The sequence below is a fragment of the Emydura macquarii genome, unplaced genomic scaffold (genome assembly GCF_026122565.2).
Source record: "Emydura macquarii macquarii isolate MOO-44397 ecotype Brisbane River unplaced genomic scaffold, CSIRO-AGI_Emac_v2 contig_3603, whole genome shotgun sequence".
NCBI classification, from domain to species: Eukaryota; Metazoa; Chordata; order Testudines; family Chelidae; genus Emydura; species Emydura macquarii.
In genome coordinates this window covers 6,751,754-6,779,541 of record NW_027133740.1, presented here as the reverse complement: position 1 = coordinate 6,779,541, position 27,788 = coordinate 6,751,754, and the positions used below count along the sequence as shown (strand labels likewise).

The following is a 27,788-nucleotide window of genomic DNA, read 5'->3' as shown; positions in this document are numbered from 1 at the left end:
CATGGCAAGAATCAGATTTGCCACACAGTGCATATTGGGCCAAATTGTATTCTCATCTGAGTTAGACTGGTGTCAGAATAGTTAATCCAGTTTAACTCAGAAGAGAATATAACCTGTGAACTTCAATCATGGGAACAATGTGTGCAAACCAAAGGAAGGAGGCAAGAAATAGGAATACAGAGAACAACCCTGGGGTTTACTTCAGGGCCCATGTGGAATTTCTGGAAAGTGTCGTATGCTGTTATACTCAATAAAAACGAGAGTCCTGTAGCACCTTAAAGACTAACACATTTCTGCAGGCATAAGCTTTTGTGGGCTGCAACCCACTTCGTCAGCTGATGACGTGAATTGCAGCCCATGAAAGCTTATGCCCGCAGAAATGTGTTAGTCTTTAAGGTGCTACAGGACTCTCGTTGTTTTTGCTGTATACAGACTAACACGGCTACCCCTCTGGAAGAACTATACTCAATAAGTTGTTTCAGAGCTGGACCCCTGATTTCTTGTAACCCATTAGAGGATATCATAGGCATCTTTACAGCTATGCACCATATACTTGTTCATATATAACAACTTGCTGCTGTCGCTTCTCCTTCATGTAGTGCAGCTACTGTGGATTTCACATCAAGATGATGATGATAATGAATAAATTCAATCCAGTTACCTACTTGCTACCTTCTTTTGTGCCAAAAATTTAAAATGTTCCTCAGTGCAGGAAGAGACTTTACAGCCAGCTCCATGAATATATATTCTAGCTGTGCTATCCAGGTCACTACAGTTAAAATAGATCAGTAGTTTCATTATAACTTCATATTGGGGATTTACAACTGCCATAAATATATGCTGGTCTAAAACTTTTGCAGACAAGTCCTGTGGCCAGTTTTCTTCTTATAGAACACAACCCCAAATTTACAGAAATATTAAGCACGTTGATGCTATTCTGAGTTTTCTAAAATGAATGTTGTAAGCCTGTAGCTGAATGTAAATTAAGCTATTTTTTTACTGAGTTTTATTTTTTGAAGTAGAAGGTCACTTCCAGAGCCCACTGAAGTTCATGGAAAGACTTCCATTGACTTCAACAGAGTTTGGATCAGGCCCATAGCCATACAGGCCTTGACAGAAAGCCAACTAAACTCAGTGGAAATGTTTTCATGGACTTCAGTGGAGTTTGGTGTAGCCTCTATGTTAAGATTTGCAAGCTGGCTTTAGCGTGTATACAGTAACTTTGGAACTAAAACTCTGGATACATAGCAGTCCTGATGTGAGAGCTTTGAAAAATCCAGATCTGAGTCCGAACCTTTCTATGTTTTGGGATATTTGGATACACTGGCCAAATTTGGCTCCAATTTACATAGATGCAAATCTGAAGTATCACCAGTGAAGTCAATTAATCTAAACCAATGTAACTGAGAGAAGAATCTGTGTCAGTGTTTTTACTTAGCCAGTTATTGAAGTTGGCTTGGGCTGTGCATTCAGTGTGAACTTGTATCCAGAGATTAGTTTCAAGTTCTCGTGGCACAGTGTAGATTGGGGCCCTCTCTTGTTAACCTTTCTTAATACACAACTCTATCAACATCCTGATGTTTCTTGCTAGGAACCCATATGAGACAACAAGATCATTCTGCCATTAACTCCTAGTATATTGTGTGCACATACCCATGAAAATGGACCTCTAAATATCCATTAAAAATGCAGAAGCCAATTTGGTCCATCAAGTACATGTGTTTTAGGACTTTCTAGAGCCCGCCCATAGAAATCAAGCACCAAAAAGTCTCCATTTTAAAATGTTTCATTATAAATTGACAAAAGCCAGGAAGGTGCTTACTTGGTGCTGTAAATTTGCAGCAGACTGTAATCTGGAAAGCTGAGCTAAATAAATGTTGCCTTCATCAGAGGGCATGCATTCTAATGGTCCAAGCTGGCATAGGACAGAACAATACAATACAGCCATTGAAGGATAGGGAAAGTTTAACAGTCCCTCGTAGTCTCACAAGGCCTCCTTAACGTTTATTAATTTATCTCCAACACCCTTGTGAAGTACAGAAATATTACTCCCTCTCTTGCAGAATAAGGAACTGAGGCACAAAGGTGAAGTGAGTGGTTCAAAGTCACACACAGAGAGGAGCAGAGCTCAGAACTGAAGTCCACTCTCCCAAGTTAAAGCACCAGACTTGGATCACAAGACCATCACTCTGTCTTAGCTTAGAAGTTCCTGGCTTTCATCAGTTTGTCACAGCTTACATTCATCAACAACAACAACACCACAAACTACAAAACGAACAACAATTATTACGCACAAGACACACTGTTGTAAGTAGTTTCCATGTTCTTATCTTAAGAGTTCAAGTCATGGTGGTGTGGCTATTTTAGAGAGGAGCTGAAGCTGCAAAGTTTAATTCCCCCATAGCATAGGCTATTCATATCTGGGATTTTGTTTCCTTCCATGAGAGAGAGAAGATCCAACTATATAGTTCTCATCTGAATCTGGACTTTAGGTTCAAGCTCATCTCTAGTGATTTTGCTTGCTACACAGGGAAACCTTCCTCCAAAAAGCATGGAAGACAATGAACTGGAAGCTACAAGCGCAGAAAAAACTCAGTGAACAATTGTTAACATTAAATACAACCTTCAGTGCAAACAATACAGAGGGTTTTTTATTTTTTTTTGTATTTTCATATTTTTCTTTAAAGTGGTCATAAAGCTGAAATTTTAAGGCAGGCACAGTCACATCCTTTGGCCAAAAATGTAATCAACTTTAAAGCTGTAAATTCACATATAATGGAATCTATGTTTGGTGCTTTCCATTGGTCCTACATATCAGCTTGTACACTGCTTTGTCCGTGTGTAGGATCGATGTCCATTAAAGTCAACAGAAAGGACCTCAGCGTGCTTCATTCTTTTTTTTTTTTTTTACAATATTTTTTAGCACTGTGCTTGTTTCAGAAAAGGACCATATTCCAAAGTTGTTACATTTTTGGGTAAATGGCTTGCTTAGCATCCTTTAAAATACCTTGAAGTTGGAACTATTTAAAAAAAAAAAAAAAAAAAAGGGCTATAAATCTGTGTGCCTAAAGGCCAGCACCTAAATCCATATTTAAGCACCTAAATAAACGGCCTGATTTTTCAAAGTTGATGAGCACTACAGCCTCCCTTCACTGCAGTGGGATTTGTAGATGCTTATTAAATCAGGCTACCCTTATTTAAGTGTTAGGAAATTGGGCCTTGGAACCTAATGTTATGTGCCCACACTTGAACATTTTGACCAGTAAGAATAAGTCTTAGGAACGGTGATTTTCTTGTTTAGAACTGCTCAGCATTCATTTGCCATGACTGCAATTAATGTAGCATCTGAACCTAAAACTGATTAGCGTTTGATAGAGAAGGTGGGTGAGGCAATAGCTTTTATTAGACCAACTTCAGTTGGTGAGAGAGACAAGCTTCTGAACCACACACAGAGCTCTTCTTCAGGTATGGGCAAGGAACTCCTAGCATCACAAAAATTTAAATTCATTACTCTGCTAGACACTAAAAATCATGGACTGAACAGAGACACTGGATTTATGGCTTTTTACTAAAATCTGGAACTCACTAACCCCCTCTTTTTTCCCTATAACTGCAGAGGGGTTGATGGGCAACTCTATTTTGAATAGTTCCTTACAATATGTGCTAACTACTTATGCTAAACAAACTGTTCCACCTTGCCTTTTGCTGTGATGCCGGGAGTACCTTTCCCAGACCTGAAGAAGAGCTGTTTGGCTCAAAAGCTTGTCTCCCTCACCCACAGAAGTTGATCCAAGAAAAGCTATTACTTCACCCATCTTTTCTCTCTAATATCCTGGGACCACTATGGCCACAACTACACTGCATACAATAGTGTTTAATAAGTATTTAGCAAACTGCTATGCTGGACAAGGCTAAGCAACTACTAATCATAGGCGGAGTCTGACTTCTATATTTGGGGAGGGAGCGCCAGTCAGGCCAAAGAGGCGGAGGGGCGCCAAATTTTGTGCTTACCCAAGGCTTGCAGTTTGGAGGGGTAATGTCCCTCTACCCCTGAACTAGCCCCATGCTATTAACCAAGTAGTTAGTGACAGGCTACCTCTTGCAACAGAAGCTCTATGACACAATCTTGAAGAAATGAAGTTAGAGAACATAAAAGTGCACATTTTTTGTTTTGTTTTTGAAGCAGTGAGCTTCAGATTGACCCCTCTGTGCTTTCTAGAGAGGACTCACTTTCTTCACAGGTTTTCAGCAAGCCACTTTATGTAGCTGTCCCTGGTCCGATGCCCTGAAGAGAAATTGGTAGGCCAAATAGTGAAGATCATACAGCCATGAAAGCAGTCATCAAAGTGATCCAGTGTGACCTCCACACCTGCACTCTCCAGCCGTTTGGCATACATTATTCCATCATCTCTCAGGACATCATTCTCACAAGTCAGGATGTAGGTCTTTGGTTGTAGCTGGAAAATTTCTTTTTCTGCCAGTAATGGAGCTGCACGTATGTCAAGTAGCGCAGGTATTTCCTGGATGATTTCAGCCTTCCCTGTGGGCTGTATCACAGGTTTATAATTCTTTTTGAACGTCGAAGGCAGGAGAGAAGTCCAGTTCAGACGTCCCCTGAAAGAAACAGCCTGGCTCACGTCGAGGGAAGTGTGGTTGTTGATCAGCATTGAGTGGGCAAAGTCATAGTTCCCATTGAAATAGCCTATCCAAAACTTCACCATGACAAAACGGGAAAGCACAGGCATGTCGGTGTTCTGCTGGTATGAAGGGGTGTTAAAGTCCAATGCCTGAAGGACTGGATAAATTAAAGCCTGCAACTTCAGTTTGTTGGTCACACTGTCATCTAGACTAAGCTGTAAAAAAAAAAAATACAGGACAGAATTCAAATAGTAAAAAAGCAGTCATTACTTATGCTGTGCTTGATCCTGCATCAGTAATTCCACTGAAAGGAGTTACAATTCATTCCCCCCAAGAGGGGAGAAATCAATTTGGCATTTTATGGACAAATGCTGTGCTGGTGTAACTCCATTGCAGAGAATTTTGCTCTTAATCTGAATCTTAACAGTCTAGTCCTGATTCTGTTCTCACCTGCACTGCTCTCACACCAGTGACTTCAGTGGAATCAGAGCTGATTCACAGCAGTGTAAGTGAGACTCAGACATGCCATTTCTAAAAAAGGGATGCTGTCCTGGGTGTTAGTCCTAAAGAACTGACCTCCTTTGGCAATTGCCCCTTATTACTGTTTTCACCTTGCCCCAGGCTGCCTTAAAAATTCCAACCAGATCAAATTAAGACTAATTTAAATTAGTAATAGATATGGTATGAAGAGCAGGGAAAATAGATTTTCTCTACAACTGGATTTTAACTCTTCTGTCAAATTGTCTTCCTGCGGGGAAAAAATAACATTTAATTTAAAAAAAATTATTTCCCCTTCATTTGTATTAAAATGAATAAGGTCATTTTCAAAGATTGGCAACTGCAAAAACTGTTTATTCAAAAAACAGGGAACTGAATTTATCAATTGTGCATTTATGTTCCCAGTTAGTCACTTATGCAGGCAAATAAAGGATTCACTAGCACAATGGGTAAATGTTGGTATCTAAATTGCACCTCAAATCTGGCTCATAACAACTTATAAAAGCAGTAAGACATTCTGGGGCTGCTAGATTCAGAATAAGTGACACTTATGTAAAATGTCTAGAAGCTGGCTTTTACTGTGGATCACTACCATTCTATCTATAAAGCTACTCTGTGATGATGCAGCACAAATAATCTGTCTACCCATGTGCATTGCTGGAATATGGATTGCTAGTGTGATAGATAACAGACCGTGGATGTTACCTGCTGGCACACAGCAGCAGCCAAATTTCCTCCTGCGCTATCACCAGAAATTGCAACTCGACTCGGGTCAACTGAGTATTTAGCTAGGATGTCAGACTGCAGAAAATACTTGGTTGCACGTAAAGCATCGTTGAATTGCTCAGGGAAATGAACCTCTGGTACCAGCCTGTACCTAGAAAAGAAGAAAGAGGCATAGTAGGACAATCTATACACAGAAAATGTACTTTTCTAGCAGCGCTACTATGGATTGTACAATGCAAAAATAACAGTTTAAATATTATGGATGAAATATGAAACATCTAACTCTTAGACACTGTTTAACTGCCTACATGTTATTACAACTCTAATTCTGAAAGGGTAATGCTAACCAATTGAATATGAATAAAAATTAGGCAATTAAGTGGCACTTTTATGTTCTCTCCCAACAGAGGATCTCAAAAGGTGATACAAACTTTAATGAATGAATCCACACAACACCCATAAAAAGTAGGTGGTATTATTCTGCTGGGGGGTGGAGGCTGAAGAGCCTGCTTAGCCCCTGTGGGTGAGGGTAAGCCACGTGCCCCCAATGGAATAAGGATGTGAAATAAAACTTATGGAGTTCCCTGACCCTTGCATTTGTAATTATAGTTAGTGGACACTGCAGTGGAAACATTTAACATAGCTATAGCATATGTAACATGAAACAAGTGTGGGCCAGGAAGAATAATAAGTGCTCTTATATAGCACTTTTCATCCAAAGAGCTCAAAATGCTTTACAAAGGAAGTCTCTATCTTTATCCCCATTTCACAGTTGGGGAAACTGAGACACAGAAGTGAAATGATTTGCCCTAGGCCATCCAGCAGGCCAATGGCTGAGCCAAGAATAGAATTCAGCTCTCCTGAGTCCTAGTGCAACACTCTAGCCACTAGGTTGTCCTGGTCTTCGAACAACAGTGGGAGATAAATGATATTTTGGTCATTACTTAAGCCCTTGGGGGTCGCAGGGTTTCTCTAGAGCTACGTAAATACCACTGACCCAAACTGAAATTTTGGGGGGGATTTTTGATGCACAAAAATCTTCAAGACTTCCAATCCTGAATCAGGATGAAAAGTTGAAAGTTTTTCAATATGTTGAAAGTTTTCTCAGGACAGGAAAAAACTGTTTCCCATACACCTCAAATTTTCAGCTTAATTTAATAGAATCATAGAAATGTAGGGCTGGAAGGGATCTTGAGACATCATCAAGTCCATCCCTCTGTACTGAGACAAGCTTAAGTATACCATCCCTGACAAGTGTTTGCCCAAACTGTTCTTAAAAACCTCCAGAGATGGAGGGTTCTGCAACCTGACCCTTGCCATCAGCCCATCAGTGGTAACAGAAAAGCCACCCTTCTCTTTAGTGTTCATAGCAGGAGAGGAGTCTGGTTTCTTTTATTTACCCTGTTTGGCCAGTTACTCACAACACTCCTTTCTGACCAGTTGTTTCTGATTAGTGTGCAGCCAAGGCAGAAGTCAGCATTTGTTCTCTTCCCAACTTGTGAGCTAAATGGGAAGGATGGTATTGGGTGCAACAAGTTTATAAGGAAATATATTATATTACAACCCCGCCTATTGGCACAAGTTTATAAGGTAAACTTGTGCCAATAGCTGGGGTTGTAATATAAATGTGTCTCACTGCACTAGTTGGAAATGTAACGTTTCCTGACATTTTAGATCCACAGAAAAAGACTGTCAGCTCCTCCATTGAGGAAGTTAATAGGATAGCCTTGGACATTATTTCTTAAAATTGCGACTGTTACAGAAAACACCCTCAGAAAGACACTCTTAATCATTCGGCCTTTGTTCTCTCTCCCCAGAGTGATCTATTTATTTAAAAATCTCATGGACCCTGCAACCTTGGTTTTGTTCCTATAGTGCTCTCGGAATGCTGCCTGGAAGCTATATCATCCTCAACTCTGAGGCAACAGGAATCTTGCTCTATTTGGAGTCTGGACTCGTGGGGTTGTGATGACACTTTCTCTCTCTGTTGTGTAAGCCTACTAATCAGTGGGATTAATTTGAGACTTGCAAGTCAGGCTGAATTTTTTGACCATGCTTTTCCCAGGAAAGTCCCCCTACTGTCAGATGGGCAGCGGGTTAAAAAGCACCTTCACAACTTGCTCCCTTATTTATCATGCCAACCTGGCAACAGCAACACATGCCAGTGTGACCAAGAATAAGAATACCTAGCCCTTAGATAGTGCTTTTCATCCGTAGATCTCAAAGTGCTCTACAAAGGTCAGTAGCATTATCTCCATCTTACAGATAGGGAAACTGAGGCACAAAGAAGTGAAGTAACTTACCCAAGGTCACTCAGCAGGCTAGTGGCACAGCTGCAAATAGAATCCAGGTCTCTTGAGTTCCACTCTAGTGCTCTATCCACTAGGCTACATTTCCTCCTCAAATTCTTAGTCTCTTAAACCTTGTATAGTTTAGTATGTAAAGGCGTGTTGTTAAAATGTTAGCTAACATGTGCTAACCGACATGACAGGCCTCCACTCTACCAGCTTTGCATATGTTAGAAGCAGTATGCCTTGTCTACACAAGCTAACACTAGCTAACAACACCCTTTTAAGCTCTAGTCTAGACAAGGCCTTAGCTTTCAGCCTGCTTAGGATGCAACAAAATTTGATTTGATTTTACTACTCTTGAATATAATGTGGTGGATTGACTAACACTCTTAAATGTTATCTCCTGTATCCATGATAAGAATTGATTCACCCTGACTGAAACACACACCTCTGAATAAAACCACCACATGCCATACTAAGACCTACTCCCATATTCTACTGACTGAGTGTTTTGCATCCAACAGAAACTGTATGTGCAAAACAAATTTCAGGCATAATATTGAGATAAATATGAAGCTTTTCATATTCTTAAGACTGTTTGGACTTTAGAAAGCAATCTCTGTATTACATCAGATAAAGTAAAATATGATAGGCCTTTGGGAACCCCTGGTGCAACTGGATAACAGATTGGGTATGCAACAGGCAAATGAGAAGATGTGCAATTAAACTAATGAGAAATCAAATTAGACTGCACTAACTGAGTACAAAAGGTTTGATTGACAGAGATAATGACTGGGAAGAGAAGACAGACAACTCACCACAGGCAGAATTATAGCATCATAAACAAGAAAAGGAATAATAAGGGACATTTCAATATTGTGATAGTCACTTGTCTGCAATGGCTAACATCTTGTTTTTATTTTTGTGTTTATTAGAGGAGACAATACAAAGGAGATGGAAAAAATTACCCTTAAACTACATTGGAATGAATATGGTACCAGTAAAATCAATTCTGCATAATGAGGCTGTGATTTGATCATGAGAATTGGTAAATCTCATTAATTCAATCACTGGCCCCCCTTTTCTGTCAACTTTAATATTTTCATTTACAAAAGCAAAGTGTTTACTGCAACCACTCAAATTTCCCTCTTCTGGTTTATTAGAGCGGTCCATTAATGTTCTTAGCTGATTAGAGGTTTGTTTGCCTTAGGGAGGCTCCTCAGTTAGTTTAAGAGGAGGCCCAGATTCTCCACTGCCTTCCAGCTTGTGTAGTGATTCGGACTTGTGCGAAGTGTGCGACACAGTCATCAGGTGAGGCACACATATTGGCGCAGTAATCTCTCCACTTGCGTTTAATACAATCACCCTCAGTGAGGTCTCTGCCATCATGATCTTTTATGATGTTAGATCATAGGGAAAACCTTTTGGTAAGAAACCTGACCACTGTGAACATACTCTTTGTATTATTACTCTTCATAATTCTCAAGTTACATACATTTTGCCTTTGTATATTCACCCTTGTCTCGTCTAGGCTGCCTTTCAATTAGTCTGCTCAGTTCCTTATATTGTCTCCTACGTTCTTCATCTCCAAGCTATTCTTTTTCACGCTGCACCATTTTTCCACCAGCTCAAACACCTTCTCAGTTATTTATGGAGCAGATCAACAGTGACTTTTTAGAATGTGTGCTTAGTGGTTTTGAGCGTAATAGTTTTCATTTTACTCCATTTGTTGGGATTGTTCTTCTCCTTCACCTGTGCTAGGGTGACTAGATAGCAAGTATGAAAAATGGAGATGGGATGGGGGGTAATAAGCACTGATATGAGAAAAAGCCCCAAATATCAGGAGTCCCTATAAAAACTGGGACATCTGGTCACCCTAAGAGGTCCCGTGCCAATTACTCAAACTCATTCTGGACTGAAGTTATATAATGATCGTTGATTCCGGACAATCCAAATATTGGATTTTGTTTCAGGCTAACAGATGATGGTCTGACCCACCGTCTGCACTTGGGAAAGTCTTTGTTCATTGCACACTTGATCTCCAGTATCATTACATAGTTGATCTCGTTCTGTCATGCCATCAGGTGACTGCCACGTGTGGACAGAAAAAAAGACTAATGCTTATGTTAGAAATATTATTTGAGAGAAGCAGATCCTGATGTCAGAAATCAACAGATGCAAACTTATGTACTTTGCTCACATTAGGCTTAGAGATAGAAATAACCTTGAGAAAATTATTATGGAAGAAATGGTGGAGGGTCATTGCAGCAGGGCATGACAAGTGAGGAAACTGATGGATGGTGTGCAGAGCAGATCACTGTAAGGTCAGCATGAAGGTCAGGATTGTGAAGGCTTCCAGTATTCAGACATGAATAAACAAACTTACTTACTTGAAGTGTGTGGGTGAGGGTAGATCAATGTAGCAAGTATCTGTGTTTGTGGCAGAGGCGAGGGCACAGCAGGAAATAGTTTCCACTGCATATTTTGGTTAAGCTACAGTGGTAAAAATCAGCTGCCAATTGAAGTTCTATACCAGACCTTAATACAACTTAAAGTCTAGTTTCTAAAAGGACCAGACATATCCTTAGTTCAAATCTGCCTCACAAATCTCAGCCTCCTGCTGGGAAGCACAATGACAGTGTCCACTGAGAGAGACAACAAACAGTCCCACCCTCTGAGTGGAGATATTGAGCCACAGGTATTTCTCTCATCCTTCAAAGTGTGTGGGGATATGTGTGTGTATATAGTGTCTGTGTTTGTATTGTGATCTGGATCCTGCAAGCACTGATGCACATGATTAACCAACTCGTTTGCGTAAACCAACAGCTTTTAGTAGGACTGCTCGTATGCATGTGTTAGCAAGATTGTGGCTTTTTAGTTCCAGTTAAAGTGATCTCCCTCACCCCCTTTCCACTATGTACTTTGAAATGTCCTGTACAATTGAGGGTGCCATTGTTTCTTCTAATTAGAAAAGTGTTCAGATACCATTCTAATCCATTGTCATTTGGAAGGGCAAAAAAAAAAATTGTCTTGCTAAAGAGATTTTTTTCAAATGAAAACCTTTTAAACAAGTAACAGACAAGTAAAAAACACCTAACTCCTTCATAATGACATATATTTCTAAATACTTTAAGATTTTGTTGATTTTATAGATTACTCACTCAATTGAGACAATTAGAGCATCCAAAGATTCTGCCATGATCCTGCAGAGATTGTTATAGAAGCTTGTTCCTGAAAATAAAAGGACCAAATAGCAGTGAAAAGACCAGTCAATTTTGATAATATACATATTGTACACAGCTTTACGTAAGGTTAGATTCACAAGAAACACAGTAAGCAATTGTATTCAATCCTGTAAAACCAAAACAAACCACCTCACATTATAATAGGCACTCTCTATTACCAGCAAATCTTCATGCAAATGCAAATGAATGGATAGAACGCAGTCAGGGCACGATAGCAGGTACCATGACCTAGTGGAATGAACACAGTTTGTGCACTCCCTTCCTGGCTCTGCCATCAACTTGTTGTGTGACTTTGGGCAAGTCACTCCACCTCTCTGTTTCAGTTTCACTTACCGCTGTCTAACGGCATTGGGCTGTTCTGGGGATTAGTGCCTGGGAAATGCTATTTTTGTGCAAGTCATTGTATCTGTGGTCATTAGACTAGGCGTGCTGGACTCAAAACTGGCAGTTTCTATTCAAGGCAGTAGTTCTATTAATGTCCAATGCTCACCCGAGTCTCGGCAGCAAGTTCAAAGCCATCCCGTTTCTCAGGGTATTCATTTTCTGAGTGTCTACTCCCTGATAATAGCATGGCTGGATTAGTGGCCATGCCATCACTGTCTACAGCTGTGCACCACCTTCCACATCCACAGCGTGGTAAGTTAACACCAGCTCTAGGCAACTTGGACTTCCAAGGCAGTTTTCTGCTTAAAAACTGCACTGGTTTTGTAAAGGAGCAGGCCAGGCAGAGTGCCTGCTCTCCCATCTCCCTCTAGCTGCCTCTATCCCCTGCGGTCACACATCACTCAAAATAAATGTAATTTAGAGCCAGTCAAAAAATGGGACCATTTCTAGGAAAAGCGTCAACATTTTCAACCAGCTAAGGTGATTCATGCAGGATAACCCACTGCCTGGGGCCTAGGTAAAATATATCATGTAGCCATCAGTCCCTAACCATGTGGTCAGTGTTTACTTTCCTCCATAGCATGCAACACAGGGACCAGGGTGACCTATACCAATTCCTTTCTAGCTTGCTCATGAAGGAGTCCCCAAAGTTTAAATGGTAACCCTTTTCTCTATAAGCTTCTGATTCTTTTGCAGTCATGTGCTGATAAAGTATGCACTTGTTTTCTGTTTCAGAATTACTTCTCCCCTCCCCCTTATGGCAAGAGTTGAGACAGCTCATATAGACTCCGGGTTCCAGCTCTTCTTAGGTTTAGGTATGTCTCCGACAGTGAAACTCTCAGTTTCTGGGTGGGGAAAACAGCTTTTGGTTACTCTGAATCTGCTGTGATGAGACTATACCAGAATCCACTCTAATTATTGATAGACACATACTTGCACTTGCCAAAGCCCATCCTCCTCCGTGGATGTAAACAACACTGCGCTTCAGTGTTTCGTCCTGCTTTGGCGAAGGTTCAAACATTCTGACTTCCACTCCATCAAAAAGGGTGTCCGTTATCTTAATGAGCTCAGAGGACGAGGGCTCCAGCTTGTCAAAAGTACCAATCACATAATTCAGCACTCTCAAGTGATGGCTGAGTCTTAGACAGTGAACCAGGTTGCACTAGGGAGAAATTGAGGAGGGGGAAAAAAATCATTTGTTACTCACAGACTTATCCTACTATGTTGTATTAAATATCCGTGCAATTTTCTTCAAAAGATGGTACCTGTAACCAGACAGGCAATAAAAATTAACACCCATAAGGTAATGATATCAAAGCCTTTCAAAATTATATTGGAACAAAACTGGGCTTACTCTCCCAGGAATTCTCAGGGTACATCTACACTGCAAAAAGAGACCCACAGAAGTGAATCTCAGAGGCTGGGTCAACTGATTTGGGCTCATGAGGCTTGCACTGCAGGGCTACAAGTAGCAGTGTGGATGTTTGGGCTTGGGCTGGAGGCTGAGCTCTGCAAACCAGTGAAAGAGGTGGGTCTTAGAGGCTGGGCCCCAGCCGGAGCATCTACACTGCTATTTTTAGCTCTATAGAGTGAGATCAAGTCAGTTTACCTAGGCTCTGAGATGTGTGGTATAAGGCACCTTTATACCAATAAGACTGCATCCACACTAGGGGTTGTACTGGTATAACTTAAAAAAAAACCCAAAAAACAAACCAGAACACCAAAATAATCAGCCTCCTTATCCCCAATTAAAATATTATACCAGAATAAAAACTGGGTGGAGATCACGTCTCATTGGAGGGGGGGGAAAAATCAATGGGATTTTGGCTCCAAAGTGACTTTTTGGAAATGAGTTTTAATACTACCAAGTGTTAATCTGTTGCTGCTTTTCCAATTGGTTTTAAGGATATGTATTTCACTGATTAACACAAAAACAGTCATTTTTATTTACTCCATCTCTGCACTTTTGTTTTCCCTGGGCACTTTCCAGTGGTGAGCCTATTACTGCAGGCTACAGTATCAAAGCTTTTGGAGGATGGATAGTTTAACAGAAGCACAGTATTCCCACAAACACAGAGAGGAAAAGCTTGAGAGCAGCGACCATCTTTTTGTGTATATACAGCACCTAGCACAATGGGGGTCCATGTCCAAGACTCCTTGGTGCTATGGTAATATAAATAATAATATTTCAGAGCAATCCCATTGAAAGAAGGGTTTGTTACATGACTGCAGATTCCTGGACACAGAGGTTTTATTTCTTTGGGGCCATAAATCTAATCTTCTACCTATGGCACTTTCCACAATCTAGAACATCAATATTCAGTACAAATACGAGGCATTAATCCAGCTGCTGTATAAAAAGCCCCCAACTACCTTCACGTTCCTACTGTAAGGCTTGAGGTTGTTTTCAGCTAACAAGTTGTAAATTGAAACTCATTTAAATGGCTAACGAGCATACCTGATCCTCAAGGACAATGGCTAGTGTAAGCAACCGATGGCTCAGGTAACCAGATGTCCTCTTAGTGATTCTAATTCCAATGAGAACAGCACATTTGTTTTTAGAATTTCTATCTCATCTGCCATCTATCTGTAAGGACCCCCACTTCCCCCCACCCCGAGTGTAACCCTAGCATCCTTGATGTAAGTAGGGTGATTAAAGTGTCTCTGCATGTATGTAACGACCATTATCACTGTTGTTCTCTCCGGATGGGACAATGTCTGTATTTGTAAGTGAACAGATAAAGAATTTAAAATGTACTATGTAATCGATAAGAAATTGTATATAATTGACTTCCCGGTATCATGGATAAACCTCTTCAGTATTGTCTGTGCTGCCTGATTCTTGAAGAAAGAATCCTTCGTGCTTTACAATTTGGCGCAGCAAGCAGGGTGCAACTGGGATCCTCGGAGTACTTCCCACGACCAAGAACAGAGGTGAGTATCTTTTATACTTACCACCTCTGGCGCGCACCTTGGTCTGGGACTCCCTGAGATACCCCTTTGCACCCTTTTTTAAATAAAACAAACCATGCATAAGGCACATAGACAAGAGGACTGAGCAGGGATTGTGTTTTGGGGTTGTAGTTTTGGTCACATTTTCGGGGTACAGGGATCGCTCCGGCAAAGGCTGCAATGCCAAGTACTGAGCCCCAGTGTGCTTCAGTAATGCTGAGTACAAGGTATTCGGCTGATTCCCCTGAAACACCATTTAAGTGGGTTTTAGGAAGCTGGGTGACAATATCGTACGAATTGCCCCAGGGTGCTTCAATGATGCCCTCAACAGGAGGAAAAAATCATTGAATTTCTAAAAGAAAAACATGCAAAAGTTCCGCATTCTATGGTAAAAGATGGATGGACCGGTGTAAGTGTAAAAGCCAGTTTGTTTCGGTGGTCTGGTCAGACAAAAGGAAAGCTAGAGAAAGGAGTTGTGATACTTTACTGTGAATATGAAAGAAAGGTAAAAAAGTTAGAGGAACTTCAAAAGGCTTTCACATTGGTGCAGAGCCAAAAGGCAACTCTGAACCATAAATTAAATTAACTTCAAATGGAGAACAGTGCTTTAAAGGTTACAATGAAAGAATGCAACTCCTCCGCATATCATATCAATGCTATCATGCAACAGGAGGATCACACCGATTTTGGTTCAGACAATGATAATGAAAATAACCAAAAAGAAATGAATTGGAAACAGCTTACAAAACAAATGTAAAAATGGACGGGACAGGGAGGTAACAGAACAGCTCAGCATGCTTATAAGTATACTCCTCTCAGTACAGAGGAAATGAGGGGCTTATTAAAGGATCTCCCACATCTAAAGCCCAAAGACTCAAACTTGATATTTTAGAAATAAATAAATCAAATGGTTACAACATATATGTTACATCCTAGGGATCTCCATATCCTGACTAAAGCTAAATGCCCTGACCTTTCATGGGTCAAGGTCCTTTTAAAGGAACATCAAAACGGCAATTGGGCCTCTGTTAAGTTTAAATCAGAAGCTGATATGACCCATGCTTGCACTGATTTTAAAAAAGCCATTCAAAATGCCCTGGGCAATGGAGCTGGTAACTGGGGACTGAGAGTGGAATGCGTGCAAAGATGAGCCTGCTGCCAAGTAGTGTAAGCAAAAGTGAGACTTGTATTCAAGTAATGCAGGCATTGCAGATCCCAAAAAGACTGACCCTGGAGCAGGGCAGAGCACCTGCTAATTATAGCTGTTGTGAATCCCTGATTAAACTGTTAAAGAATGTTGTTGCAGTTAGCTTGTACCTTAAAATGATTTTACAAAGGTAATTGGTTGCTTCCCTCCCCACCCCACCCCCACCCACACACACTTGCACTTCTGTTTTTCTGAGATTTTAATAGAAGGAATTATGGATACACTTTAAATGCTAAAAGATATGGCTTGTGGAAAAGTCAGCCAGATACAGGAAAATATGAAGGTAATTTCTCTGTTTTGCCTGCGATCAGCAAGGAAATTTGTAAAAAGAAGAGGTATTTTAAGCAATAATCTGCCACCCCCAAAATGGGGTAGAAAATGTTCTTTTTGTCTTTCAGAACTTTAAGAAAAGTGGGTGCCAGCAAAACAGCTGAATAACAACCCCACGACTTTATTATTGCAACAAAGATTGTGTTTTGTGCTGTTTGTCTTGTTACTAACATTGTGTGGTATACTACATTAAGCAGAAGAGAATCAATAAGCATTGTAAACAAATATATATATATCAATGTGGACTTAGTCCAAATAGGGCTGGGAAACCTTAAAGCTGTATGAAATATGTGGCAATAGTTACACGTGGCTATTACACAAGTAGCAAATGAAAATGGAAAATAGAACTGCTTTGGTTATTGGATGTACTGAAATGCAAATTCTCAGTTTGGCTACATTAAAACATGAAATGTATTGGGTTATATCTGGGACTATTAAGGTACTAGCCCACTAGTTAAGGCAAAAGGAAAGATCCTTGTCTGATACATATAAACCATTCCCCTTCGCAGCAACAAAGTCTCTTTCTTCTATTGCCACTGCTAAATTTGTAACTCTCACCTGGAATACCTCTAATCTTTTTCAAGAATTATGTTCCAGGTTTCCTTCCATCAAGTTATCTTGCGGCTTGGTGCCTGCTCATCTCTGCCCACCCATCCAGGTCACTGGTCAACTTCCCCCACCTACCAAAAAATATCCTCTCAAGCCTGAGGCCTTAAACGCCGTAGGTGACATTATTCATTCTTTACACCAACAAGGCATACTTGTTCCCTGTTCCTCCCCCACCAACTCTCCTATCTTGCCAGTTTAAAAAAACCTGATGGCTCAGGGCGCCTTACCATCGACTACCGCACCATTAATCAATATGCAGATAAACTTGCCCCCATTGTAGCTGACCCATCAGTTGCCCTTTCGGGCCTTGATCATTCTTACTGCGTCTTCACTGTGTTAGACATTGCAAACGGCTTTTGGAGCCTCCCCGTGCATCCAGAGTCACAACACTGGTTTGCGTTTACCTTTGGCCCACCCAGTTCAACTGGACTTGTTTGCCCCAAGCACATCATAATTCTCCCACCCTCTTCCACCTCTTCCACCGGCAAAGGCCCTCTCTTCGGTAGACTGGGCTTCTGCCGATTCTACTTGTTTGCAATATGTTGGTGATTTATTGCTTGCTTCCTCCACTGTCTCTGACCACTTACATGCCCTTCAAATGCTACTCCAGGCCTTAGCCGATGCAGGCTTAAAGGCCAACCCTCGGAAAGCTCAGATAGTTATCTACAGTTCAATATCTGGGATACACGGTCTCCCAGGACTCCAAAGCCCTCACTTCAGACCGCCGGATTGCAATTGCTGCAGCCCCACGGCCGACAACAGTTCGGGAATTACGTAAGTTAATGGGCCTCCTTAACTTTTGTAGATAATATATCCCATTGTTTTCCACCTTAGCACAACCCCTCAATGACCTTCATAAAGGGGCTCAAGCCTCCTTGGACCCCATCTCTTGGTCACCAGAGCATGACCACTGCTTAACGCAGCTTAAAACAGCCCTCCTTTTTGCTCCTGCAGTTGGGTTCCCCCGCCCGTCAGTACCATCCGAGCTCTGGACCCATGTACAGGATGGCTAGGCTATTGCTGTACTCACTCAGAACCACAGCAACAGGCGCCGCCCTGTGGCCTACTATTCCACCCAGCTTGATCCAGTAATTCTGGCTTTTAACCACTGTCTTCAAACTGTAGAGGCAGCCTCCTGGGCTGTTACTGTTTCTTCACCTTTGGTTTCTGGAGCCCCCCGTACAATTTTCATGCCTCATGCAGTTCACAAAATCTTGGACAGGGGCCACTTCTCAAAGGTCACCTCAGCACGATGGTCCAAGTGGGAATGCACCCTTCTAAGCCCCCACATTACAATTGCACATTCTAACCTTCTTAATCCTGCTATCTTAATGCCAACAACAGGGGAACCTCATCAGTGCCCTCCTTCTGAGGACACCATTATACAGGACCGACTTGTGTCTGAACAACCACTATCCTCTTCTGATCTTGTTTTGTTTGTTGACGGATTCCGGTACTAGGTCGCCGGTCAACCTTGTTCCGGCTGGGCAGTTTGCGACCTGTCAGGTACACGCCTCTGGTCGGGTTCCTTGCTGCCTTCCTGCTCGGCTCAAGTAACCGAATTAGTGGCACTAACACAGGCCTAGCATGGGCCAGGCTGTTACCATTTACACAGACAGATGCTATGCATTTGGGGTAGTTCATGACTATCTTGATTCTTGGACTAATAGGGGTTACCTCCCTTCATTCGGTACCACTCTTAAAAGCTGGCTGTGGTTAAGATCAAGGCACATACCAGAAAGAGTGACCCCCTTTCTCTTGCAAATGCAGCTGTAGACGAGGTTGCTAAAAAGGCTGCAACAATTCCACAGGAAAATCTCCAAGTGGCAGCCACCCCAAACTCCTGATAGTATTATCCATTTGGGATCTAATAAGACACTTCTACATGATGCAGTCATGGTTTCTGTTAAAGTTAAATACGATTTGTCTGAGTTTACTGTACCATTACAAAATGTGTGTTTCGACCACCCTAATTCTTTACAATGGCTACAAGAACAGTTAAAGTCACTAGTGCACCAGTATACTGTCCGCACCCACACAGTAAAAAGACAAAAGCGAGGCATCCTAGGTGACATTGGAGGAATATTTGGAAGCTCAAATTCCATGATAAACTCACTTAATGCCAATACGGATAGATCTTACAATGCCTGGGTTAAAAGCCAGACTACCCAGGCCCTAAAATACACCAATGCTGGCTTATTATACTCTTTCACTGCTATTGATGCAGCCATGGATGGATTCTACATAGCAATTGAGAAATCCTCCGATGTCATGATCAATATGACTATATCCCAATCTAAGGGACATGCTTGTGCTATGTTAGCTCGTGATTTGTTCAATATGTTAAAAGAAGATATGTTAGATCTATGCCTTGGTTTTCCTCCCACACACCCTCTCTTCCTCTGCCCTTGCAAACTTGGTATCTGCTCAGTTGATTGTTGCCTTTCCCCTACCCCCTCAGGCCTCTTCCCCCCCCTTTTGATTTTCTTCTTACATCCTTTTTTGTTATCCCCACCCATGTTTTTCCTTCCTCTTTTTAATTTAAATCTATTGGTTATGTGTCTAACAACACTGTCTATCGAATCGGACTTTCTGGCTTTATGTCTCCCTCCCCCAGTGGCGGCATGCTCATAGCAACTTCGGACTGTTGTACAGAAACTGCCGACTATATTATTTGCTTTTGTTCTACCCTCCGCCCTTTGAATACTTCATCTACAACTATGGCCCACTACAATGTCCAGCCAACTCCTCCATGTGTCTACAGATTACAGGCTCCTTCACTCTGGGTGACCTTCACTGGAATGACAACACTTCCTTAGCGGTATGGCAATCCCAAATTGCAAAGGAGCTGCTGGCTAAAGTGGTCCTTGCTGCTGCCTCTGTGTCTGCCACCGTTCATAAGAACACTGCTAAAGGCCGTGTGAAGGACCACCTCTCCACCCAGATTGTAACCTGCTTGGAAGATTCAACTTCTGGTCTGTCCTATAGCCTCATCACCTGGTGGACTCTCCTGCAAATAGCAGCCGCTGCTGCTTCTATTCTTGTCCTGTTTTCAACTTTACTCTTGCCCCCATTCCCTGTTTTCCTCCCCCTCCATAACACCTTCCCCATATAATCCGAAAATAGATCATGAATATCAAAGTATCTAAATAATTGATCATATCTCACTTATGGGTTCGATTTGTCAAACAGGAGGGAACTGTAAGGCTTGAGGTTGTTTTCAGCTAACGAGTTGTACATTAAAACTCATTTAAAGGCTAACGAGCATACTTGATCCTCAAGGACAATGGCTAGTGTAAGCATCCGATGGCTCAGGTAGCCAGATGTCCTCTTAATGATTCTAATTCCAATGAGAACAGCACATTTGTTTTTAGAATTTCTATCTCATCTGCCATCTATCTGTAAGGACCCCCACTTCCCCCCACCCCGAGTGTAACCCTAGCATCCTTGATGTAAGTAGGGTGATTAAAGTGTCTCTGCATGTATTTAATGACCATTATCACTGTTGTTCTCTCCGGATGGGACAATATCTGTATTTGTAAGTGAACAGATAAAGAATTTAAAACGTACTATGTAATCGATAAGAAAGTGTATATAATTGACCACTCTAACCCCATGAAGTTGAAGCTGATTTATCAGACTTCCCGGTATCGTGAATAAACCTCTTCAGTATTGTCTGTGCTGCCTGAATCTTGGAGAAAGAATCCTTCGTGCTTTACACTACGGAAAGAGGAATAAAGTATGCCTAGGTTTACATATCCCAGCTTCAATGGACCAACAGGGGCAATCCATTTCCAAAGCTGAGAGGTATTGAAAAAGGATGCCCTCCCACTCAGACTCTTTAAATTGTGGCAGTGTAACACTGTGAAAGAGGTAGTTTCTCAGGAAGCCAGGTTCCAAAATGTATATGGTTTTATTGACTGAACACCAGCTCTGTGTATTGTAAGAAAGCCCTCCCAATAAAAAGAATACAAAAAGTATCAACCTAAGCTGTGTAAATGCTGAATGCACAAGACAATTTGTATCTCTGAATTTCAGAGCATGCTGTTCTAAAACATGTGTTCCTCCCATAGGAAAATCCAGTTCAAGGTTGAATGCAGCATAGTTTCTCTCCTACAAATTATATTAGGGAAAAGAAAGTCAATGTGGATCAAAGAACTGCCCCTAGCTTCCTTTGAATGTCAAAGAAGTCCAGGAACATTATGTAATGCTTTGACATCTAGTTGCACTGATTTCAGTGGATTTGTGCTGATTTACATCAGCTGCAATCTGGCCTTTGTAGTTCTTATGGTGGTTTTGAGGGGTTACTCTTTAGCTAAAAACAAGGAGCTAAGGAAATTTTGTGAAACAGTTTTTCTGCTTTATCTACCGCTGCAATGCAACAAGCAGCACTTCCAGGGGAAGGAGCAGACAAGTCATGCCCAGATTGTTCACTTTAGCTCACATTAGGGTGACCAGATAGCAAGTGTGAAAAATTGGGATGGGGTGGAGGGTAATAGGCGCCTATATAAGTGAAAGCCCTGAATGTTGGGGACTGTTCTTATATAATCAGGACATCTGGTCACCCTAGCTCACATTCTCTCTGGATAGGTAGCCTACAAGTCCCATATTCAGGGCATGTCCCTGTTTTGTTCTACAGAAAAGTGTTTTGCAACTCTGCAGCCTGGCTACCTGTATGTCTATTACATCCTGTCACCCCTACTTTGCTCCCTGAAAACCCACCCACTGCATAAGTACTGGAGCCAGCCCTTGCCCACTTACTGAGTTAAAAAAATGTACTGAGTTCACACATTGCTGTACGTAAGGATATGGCAAGAAAGAACAATTTCTGTTAGACCCAGACACCCTTTTTGCCTTAATTGTGCTTAGTGCTTAGATATCAAAGTGACAGGTGCATTAGAAATATCTATGCTATATGCAAAGATTGGTTATCATTTTAGTACTGGTTATGATTTTTAGTACTGCGAATGTGCTGGTTCGTGAATGAGAAAGTCTTGCCCCAAGGAATTTACAAACAAAATCCACATGAAGTTACAGACTGGCTCTGACTCTGGGCATTCCTTCTTGTGGCAAAGTTACTGGCAACTCAAGTGTCACAGGCAAGCAATGACTCACCACCTGACCTTTGCCTGAGTCCATGATTTCACTGCCCTCGCTGTGTCAGAGCATTGGAGTGTGGGAGGTCACCACTTGTGTGTGTGTGCACATGCATGAGTATTTCTGTCTCTTTTTCGCTCTCAACTGGCAACATATTCCTGGTGCGGGGGTAGACAAGAGTAGGGTGGGATAGTAAGAAGGAATATAAGTGGGGCAGAGACTGGGAGAGGAAAGAGGGAACAGATTGAAGATGAGGGGTTCAGAGGAGAAAGTGAGAAAGAAACGAAGAGAGATGACAATCAAAGTAAATATGAGAACCAAAAGCCTGGGAGAAAGAAGAGAAACTATAAAAAGTTAAAGCCTTGTCCACACTACAAGGAAGATTCTGTTGCCTGTTACAGGCATGGTGGGCGTAACCAGTTACAAGAAATGTGGGTCAGTTTGTGTCCACACAGCAGCTTTTCTGCCATCACAAATGAGGTTGTGCATCTACACTTATCTGTCTGATTAACCATGGGTAGGGATATGATTTAGTCATGGATTCCGTGATGTTACTGGACCTCTGTGACTTCTTCGGCTTCAGCTGTTAGCAACTTCGGCTGGAGCCACGGTTGTGATCCCCCCACCCCTATGGGAATGGGGATAATGGGGATCGGGCTGTCAGTCCCCTGAACCCCATGTGGCGCTCCAGCTGTCATTCCTCCCCCGATCGCCCCACTGGTTATTTTTTAGTAAAAGTCACGGACAGATCACGGCACCCGTGAATTTTTGTTTATTGCCTGCGACCTGTCGGTGACTTTTACTAAAAAAAATAACCGTGACAAAATTTGAATGATTTTTTTTAAAGCAGTGCATTCTAGGAAAATATGTGCAGCTATCCTATTCTGCCTTGCCAGGTGAGAGGATCTGGAGGATATGGCATCAGTTGCATATGTGGCAATCTGCTTTAGGGTGCTACCACAAAGAGCTGTGGGGAAGAAGATCAGTCAAACTGGTTACACAAACGTGGGTAAGTTCTCATGCCAACACAGCAAAGTAACCACAACCGCAAAGACAAACATGCCAGCAACCTGAGCTACAGCTTCAGATTCCTGTTTGGTTCAGTTCCTGGTTTACACTACAGGGGTGCTCTCATTTATGACTGAGCTGCAATGCTCCCCAACTATCCAGCAGCTCAGAACAGCTGAAGAATAGTTGCTCTTGCCACAACCTTTCTTTCTCCAATTCATCCCAGCATGAGTCTAACATAAGCGCTTTGAGGCAGGGAGTAGTGTAGAGCCATTATGCCAACCTTATGCTCCCTCCCATATTGGCAAACTTCCTAGTGGGGAAATCCAGATACTAATCAAGTTTTAAACACATTGGGTGTGAGCGCATCTCATGTTTAGAGCCACCCATAACTCAACTGATTACAAACTAAGGAATAAGGTCAATAACCTTGAACTTGGCCAAGGCAAGTAGATACAAGGCAGAAATACAGGGAAGACATTTAAAAATGATTTTAAAAAAAGGACAGGAGCAGAGTGAAATGCTTTGAAGAAATGCCTGGCACATTTCTCCACAATCAATCAAGGCTGTCTGTCCTCACCCTATGAAGATCACACAGAGCCTCAGGGCCTTGTGAACTCTGCGCAGTTGCTATACTCACAGAGACACAAACATGAACCACTATTTCTGCCGGGCGTTTGTCAAGAAGCTGTGCCCCTCCCTGTCAAACACAAACCAAGCCCCCGTGGCTCTGTCTCCACTAGGAAAGTTTTCTAAGGGTACGTCTACACTGCAATTAGACACCTGCAGCTGGCCTGTGCCAGCTGACTGGTGCTTGCAGGCTTGGGCTAAAGGGCTGTTTAATTGAGGTGTAGATGTTCGGCCTTGGACAACCTGCGCTTTGGAACCCTTGCAGGATCCTAAAGGCTGGGCTCCAGCTATCCGCTGAAGCCAGGCTTTGGATCAGGCTCCACATGAGCGAAACTTGGGAAAGTGGGGGACTGAATGCCGCCTTGGCTGCACATCCACCGCGATGGAATTCCCTCCCTTAAGAAATCAGGACAGCTCTGAACTTCACCATCTTCATTAGTGAGTGTTCACTGGGGCGTTCTGCGGCAGGAAGAGAACAGACAAATAGTGCCGCTAGTTGAGCCTTTAGTCCATTCCTAACACACGGAAGGAAGTATTAATCCCAGCGGTTTGACCACTTGCTAGTTAGACAAAGACTTCTGCCTACCTAAGCTCCATGTAAAGTGAATTCACACTCTTTTTGATTTCATGTCCTAAAATATTGTGGTGTGCTGCTGTGAACTGTAAAGCAGCTGCTACTTCTCATGTGAGAGGGGGTTGCACTTGAATAGTGAATGAAACAATTGATATATATGGATTTCATCTACCGAACACTGGCCCTAATCCATTGATTTCAATAGGATGTTGGTTTCTCTTCACAGCAGTGTGGCACAGTGGATGGCATACTGGACTGCAACTCAGGAGAGCTGCATTATATTCTCAACTATGCCCCTGGCTGACCATAGGCAAGTGAATTTGCCTCTCTTTGCCTCAGTATCCCCATCTGTAAAATGGGGATAATGCTACTAATCTCCTTTGTCAAACACTTTGAGATCTACTGATAAGAGGTAGGTGTCATTATTATTACCCATGTGCTTAAATTGCTGGTTCAGGGCCAGAGTGCTCATCATCTTGAAGGATCAAGCCCTGGGCTTGTAAAATACTTTGGGATCCAGTGGGCTAAAAAGCTGTACAGATACTGTGGTTATTACATTTTAAATCTATGACAGAGACTTGCATTTTGTATTGCTACTGTTTATTAATATAATTAGAAATAAAAATATTATTCCCACCAAGAAATTGTCATGTTTAACTGTCGCACAGTCTTTATTAAGTTGTTTCAATAACATGCCTTCAGAATAGTTGAGAGGACAGTTCGTTATATGATTAGAAGCAAGTGAAATCAAGTTCATGCTCTTGGGAGAAGGACAAGAACTCCAGAGATTTAAAAATCAGAACATTTAGCCAGAAAAGTATTCCTTCAGTCTGCAATCAAACCTCTCTGTGATAATGATAAACAGTAACAAGCTGAAAATACATTCAGGAGTAGGTGAAAGTTCAATGGTCACATTTAAAGAAACCTAAAACCATTCAGTGTCATAATAACCAGTGTGGGAGGCAGGGGGACATTTAGCTCTGCTGAAAGTATCCTTTATACCGTTTATTATATGTATAAAAACTGACTTTGAAAATAACTGCCATGGCTTAACTATTAAAGTTAGCACTTCAGCTACTCACACAGTGAGTTTTTGGACTTTCAGACTCCCATTTTAAAGACAGTCCGTCATTCCTGATTTCATGCTGTCACTCAGCTTTGGAAAGCCTCCAAATTAATCTCTGCCAAGGACTTTCTCCCTTTTTCCCCCTTAAAACAAACTCTTGAATGCTCAGTTATACAGTGACGTGTTCCATCTATGAAGACTGCACCCCACTCCATATTTATTCTGTATTGTACTCACTTGTTCCTTTCTTTAGAAAGTAAACTTCTGTGGGCGGGGACTGTTTGTTATTTTTCGCAGTGTGCAGTACCATTTACCTCTGGAGCTACATAAATAAATAATATGGTGGAGACCTGGAGTTTATACACTAATAACAACATGCACACAAAGGCTGATTAAATCAAGAGCAGACGTCTTTCTAGAAGATATGCTGTCATTCAACTAGAGGTTACGGGCTTGATGCAGGAATTACTAGGTGAAATTCTATAGCCAGTTATGTAGGCCCTTCTGGCTTTAAAAATCTATGAACTGATTATGGTGAATGCTTACAATCCAACTGCTTCAGACGCTAATACAGAACAAATGAAGGGGCTCAATCATATAAGGTGCTGAGCATCCTTATCTTCTATTGAAGAATGGAGCTATTTTGGAGCACTTTCACATCATTTGGCCAATGCAATACATTATCTATTACAAGGATGTGTGAGAAAAAACATTTATCAATTCATCCCCCATAAACTTATCAAAATGGCTGTCTTGATCTCTAGAGAAAAGCTGACATGTCCTTTACATTTAAAAAAATTGCTATAAATTAGTGTTTTAAAAAGTGTTTTTCCATATATGCATTTTATACAATGAAGTACTACCGGCAAAAATAGTTTTTTAAAGAGTGCCTGAGCATATGTAGCAAGGTAAAACCAGAATTGTTGGTCAATCCCTATAAAAAGATCAGACTGTACTAGCAGAAGAGGAATTAAGTTCATCCAAAACCCTCACGGGAACTGTTTTGTAACCTCTAGTCTATATATTACTATGAAAACACCAGAACAAAATTGAAAGTGGGGAAAAGGTTAGGGAGCCACTGAAATGTTATTTGCAAAATACATTACAACAAATACAGTGTGCAAAGGTAAACTCGTCCTGTGTTTTAGTGCAAACCAAATACTAATTTTACTAGATTTGAAAGAGCTTCCCTCTGTTTTCAATCAATTCCACTCTAAACTCTTCTTAGAACATGATAGGTAAAGTGCTAGGATAAAAGCATTCCAGTGTTGAGAAGTGCAATAAACTGCATACAAAAGATCTCCATCCTCAAGCGAGGAAGCAAGAAAAGTGGATGGCAGCTTTATGAAAAATGTACATACTATGGCAGTGCTTGGTTAAATAAGCAAGACAAAACCAGCAGCACCAGACAACTAACTACTGGCTCTGCCTTGGCTCTTGCATTGTGATAATCTAGTTTGTGTATCTAGAGAGAAGGAAATATATATTGCATCTAAAATCCTCAAAGCCTTATGCTTATGGATTTGTGAGTGGGATTAAGTAAAGCAGAGATCAACAGCCCCTTCTCGGTTATGGCATGCAGTAACTGTCTGGGACCGCACTGGGGGCTGCAATGAGGTTGGTTACCTGTTCTCCGCCTTCCCTGACTTGAATAGCGACCACAAAATGCTTGCAGTTTCTAGGATGGAATCAGCCCATCACTTCCCACTGTCAAATGAGTCGGGGTAGGGTTCCTAAGTAACTGAAAAGCTTTGAGTTTGTGCTAAGCCAGCTCAGAGCTGGCTTCCCAGTGTCACAAAGGCAGCTTAGTAAACAAAATAGAGACCGAGCTCATGATTTTAAAGTGGATTGGCTTTGGGGGCATTTTCCTCCTAGCTGATGGAGAGAGTGTGTGTGTGACAGAGACAGAGAGATCCGACTCTATGCCTAGATTTTCTGCCGACAGCCACCACAACTGCATTCAATATTATAGAAGGGAGTAACAGAGCTGCCAGAAAGGGGTTTGTTCTGCATTTTTCATTCACTGAATGCAAAAGCAGCAAGGGAGGAAATGGGAGCGCTCGCTGCTGCAAATCAAGCAACCCATTAACCCAGGACGTGGCGAGCCATCTGACAGCAGAACGGATAGCGCGTTAGCGTTTTGCTTTCAAGAAATCAAGATGAGATACATTCGCACAGAGCTAATTTCTGCCAACACGCCCGGAGGCGCCTTGGCGGTAGCAGCTGTTGCAAAAGGCGGAGGCGGCTCGGCTCGCTTCGAATTAAACCTGGGCTACACATGACATTTCCTCAGCTGACTGTAACGGAAGAAATAAAAGGGGGGGTGCAGGGGAAGAGAGAATAAAACTGCAGGGATCAATCTTACCATTTGCTGGGTGGCCCTGAAAGTGGCATCCAGCAGCATGAGCTTCCAGGGATCCGACACTGTGCTGGGTAGGGGCAGGTACACATAATAGGCTGTCAAAGCTGCCAAGGCGGTCAGCAAAACAAAGGCTGATTTCATGTTGGGCCGGGACCTTCCTGGCTGGGTACA

The 27,788-nt window shown here is 41.9% G+C and overlaps 1 protein-coding gene across 1 annotated transcript; it reads right to left on the bottom strand.

Annotated features, from left to right (window-relative positions):
- Positions 1-377: 377 nt before the first annotated feature.
- On the bottom strand, positions 378-27,788 carry NCEH1 (neutral cholesterol ester hydrolase 1). The gene is made up of 5 exons (XM_067536651.1): positions 27,621-27,788; positions 12,716-12,944; positions 11,315-11,384; positions 5,842-6,013; positions 378-4,853 (listed from the first exon to the last, which is right to left on the bottom strand). The coding sequence occupies exons 1-5, from the start codon at positions 27,756-27,758 to the stop codon at positions 4,236-4,238; spliced, it is 1,227 nt and encodes a 408-aa protein (XP_067392752.1). The 5' UTR covers positions 27,759-27,788; the 3' UTR covers positions 378-4,235.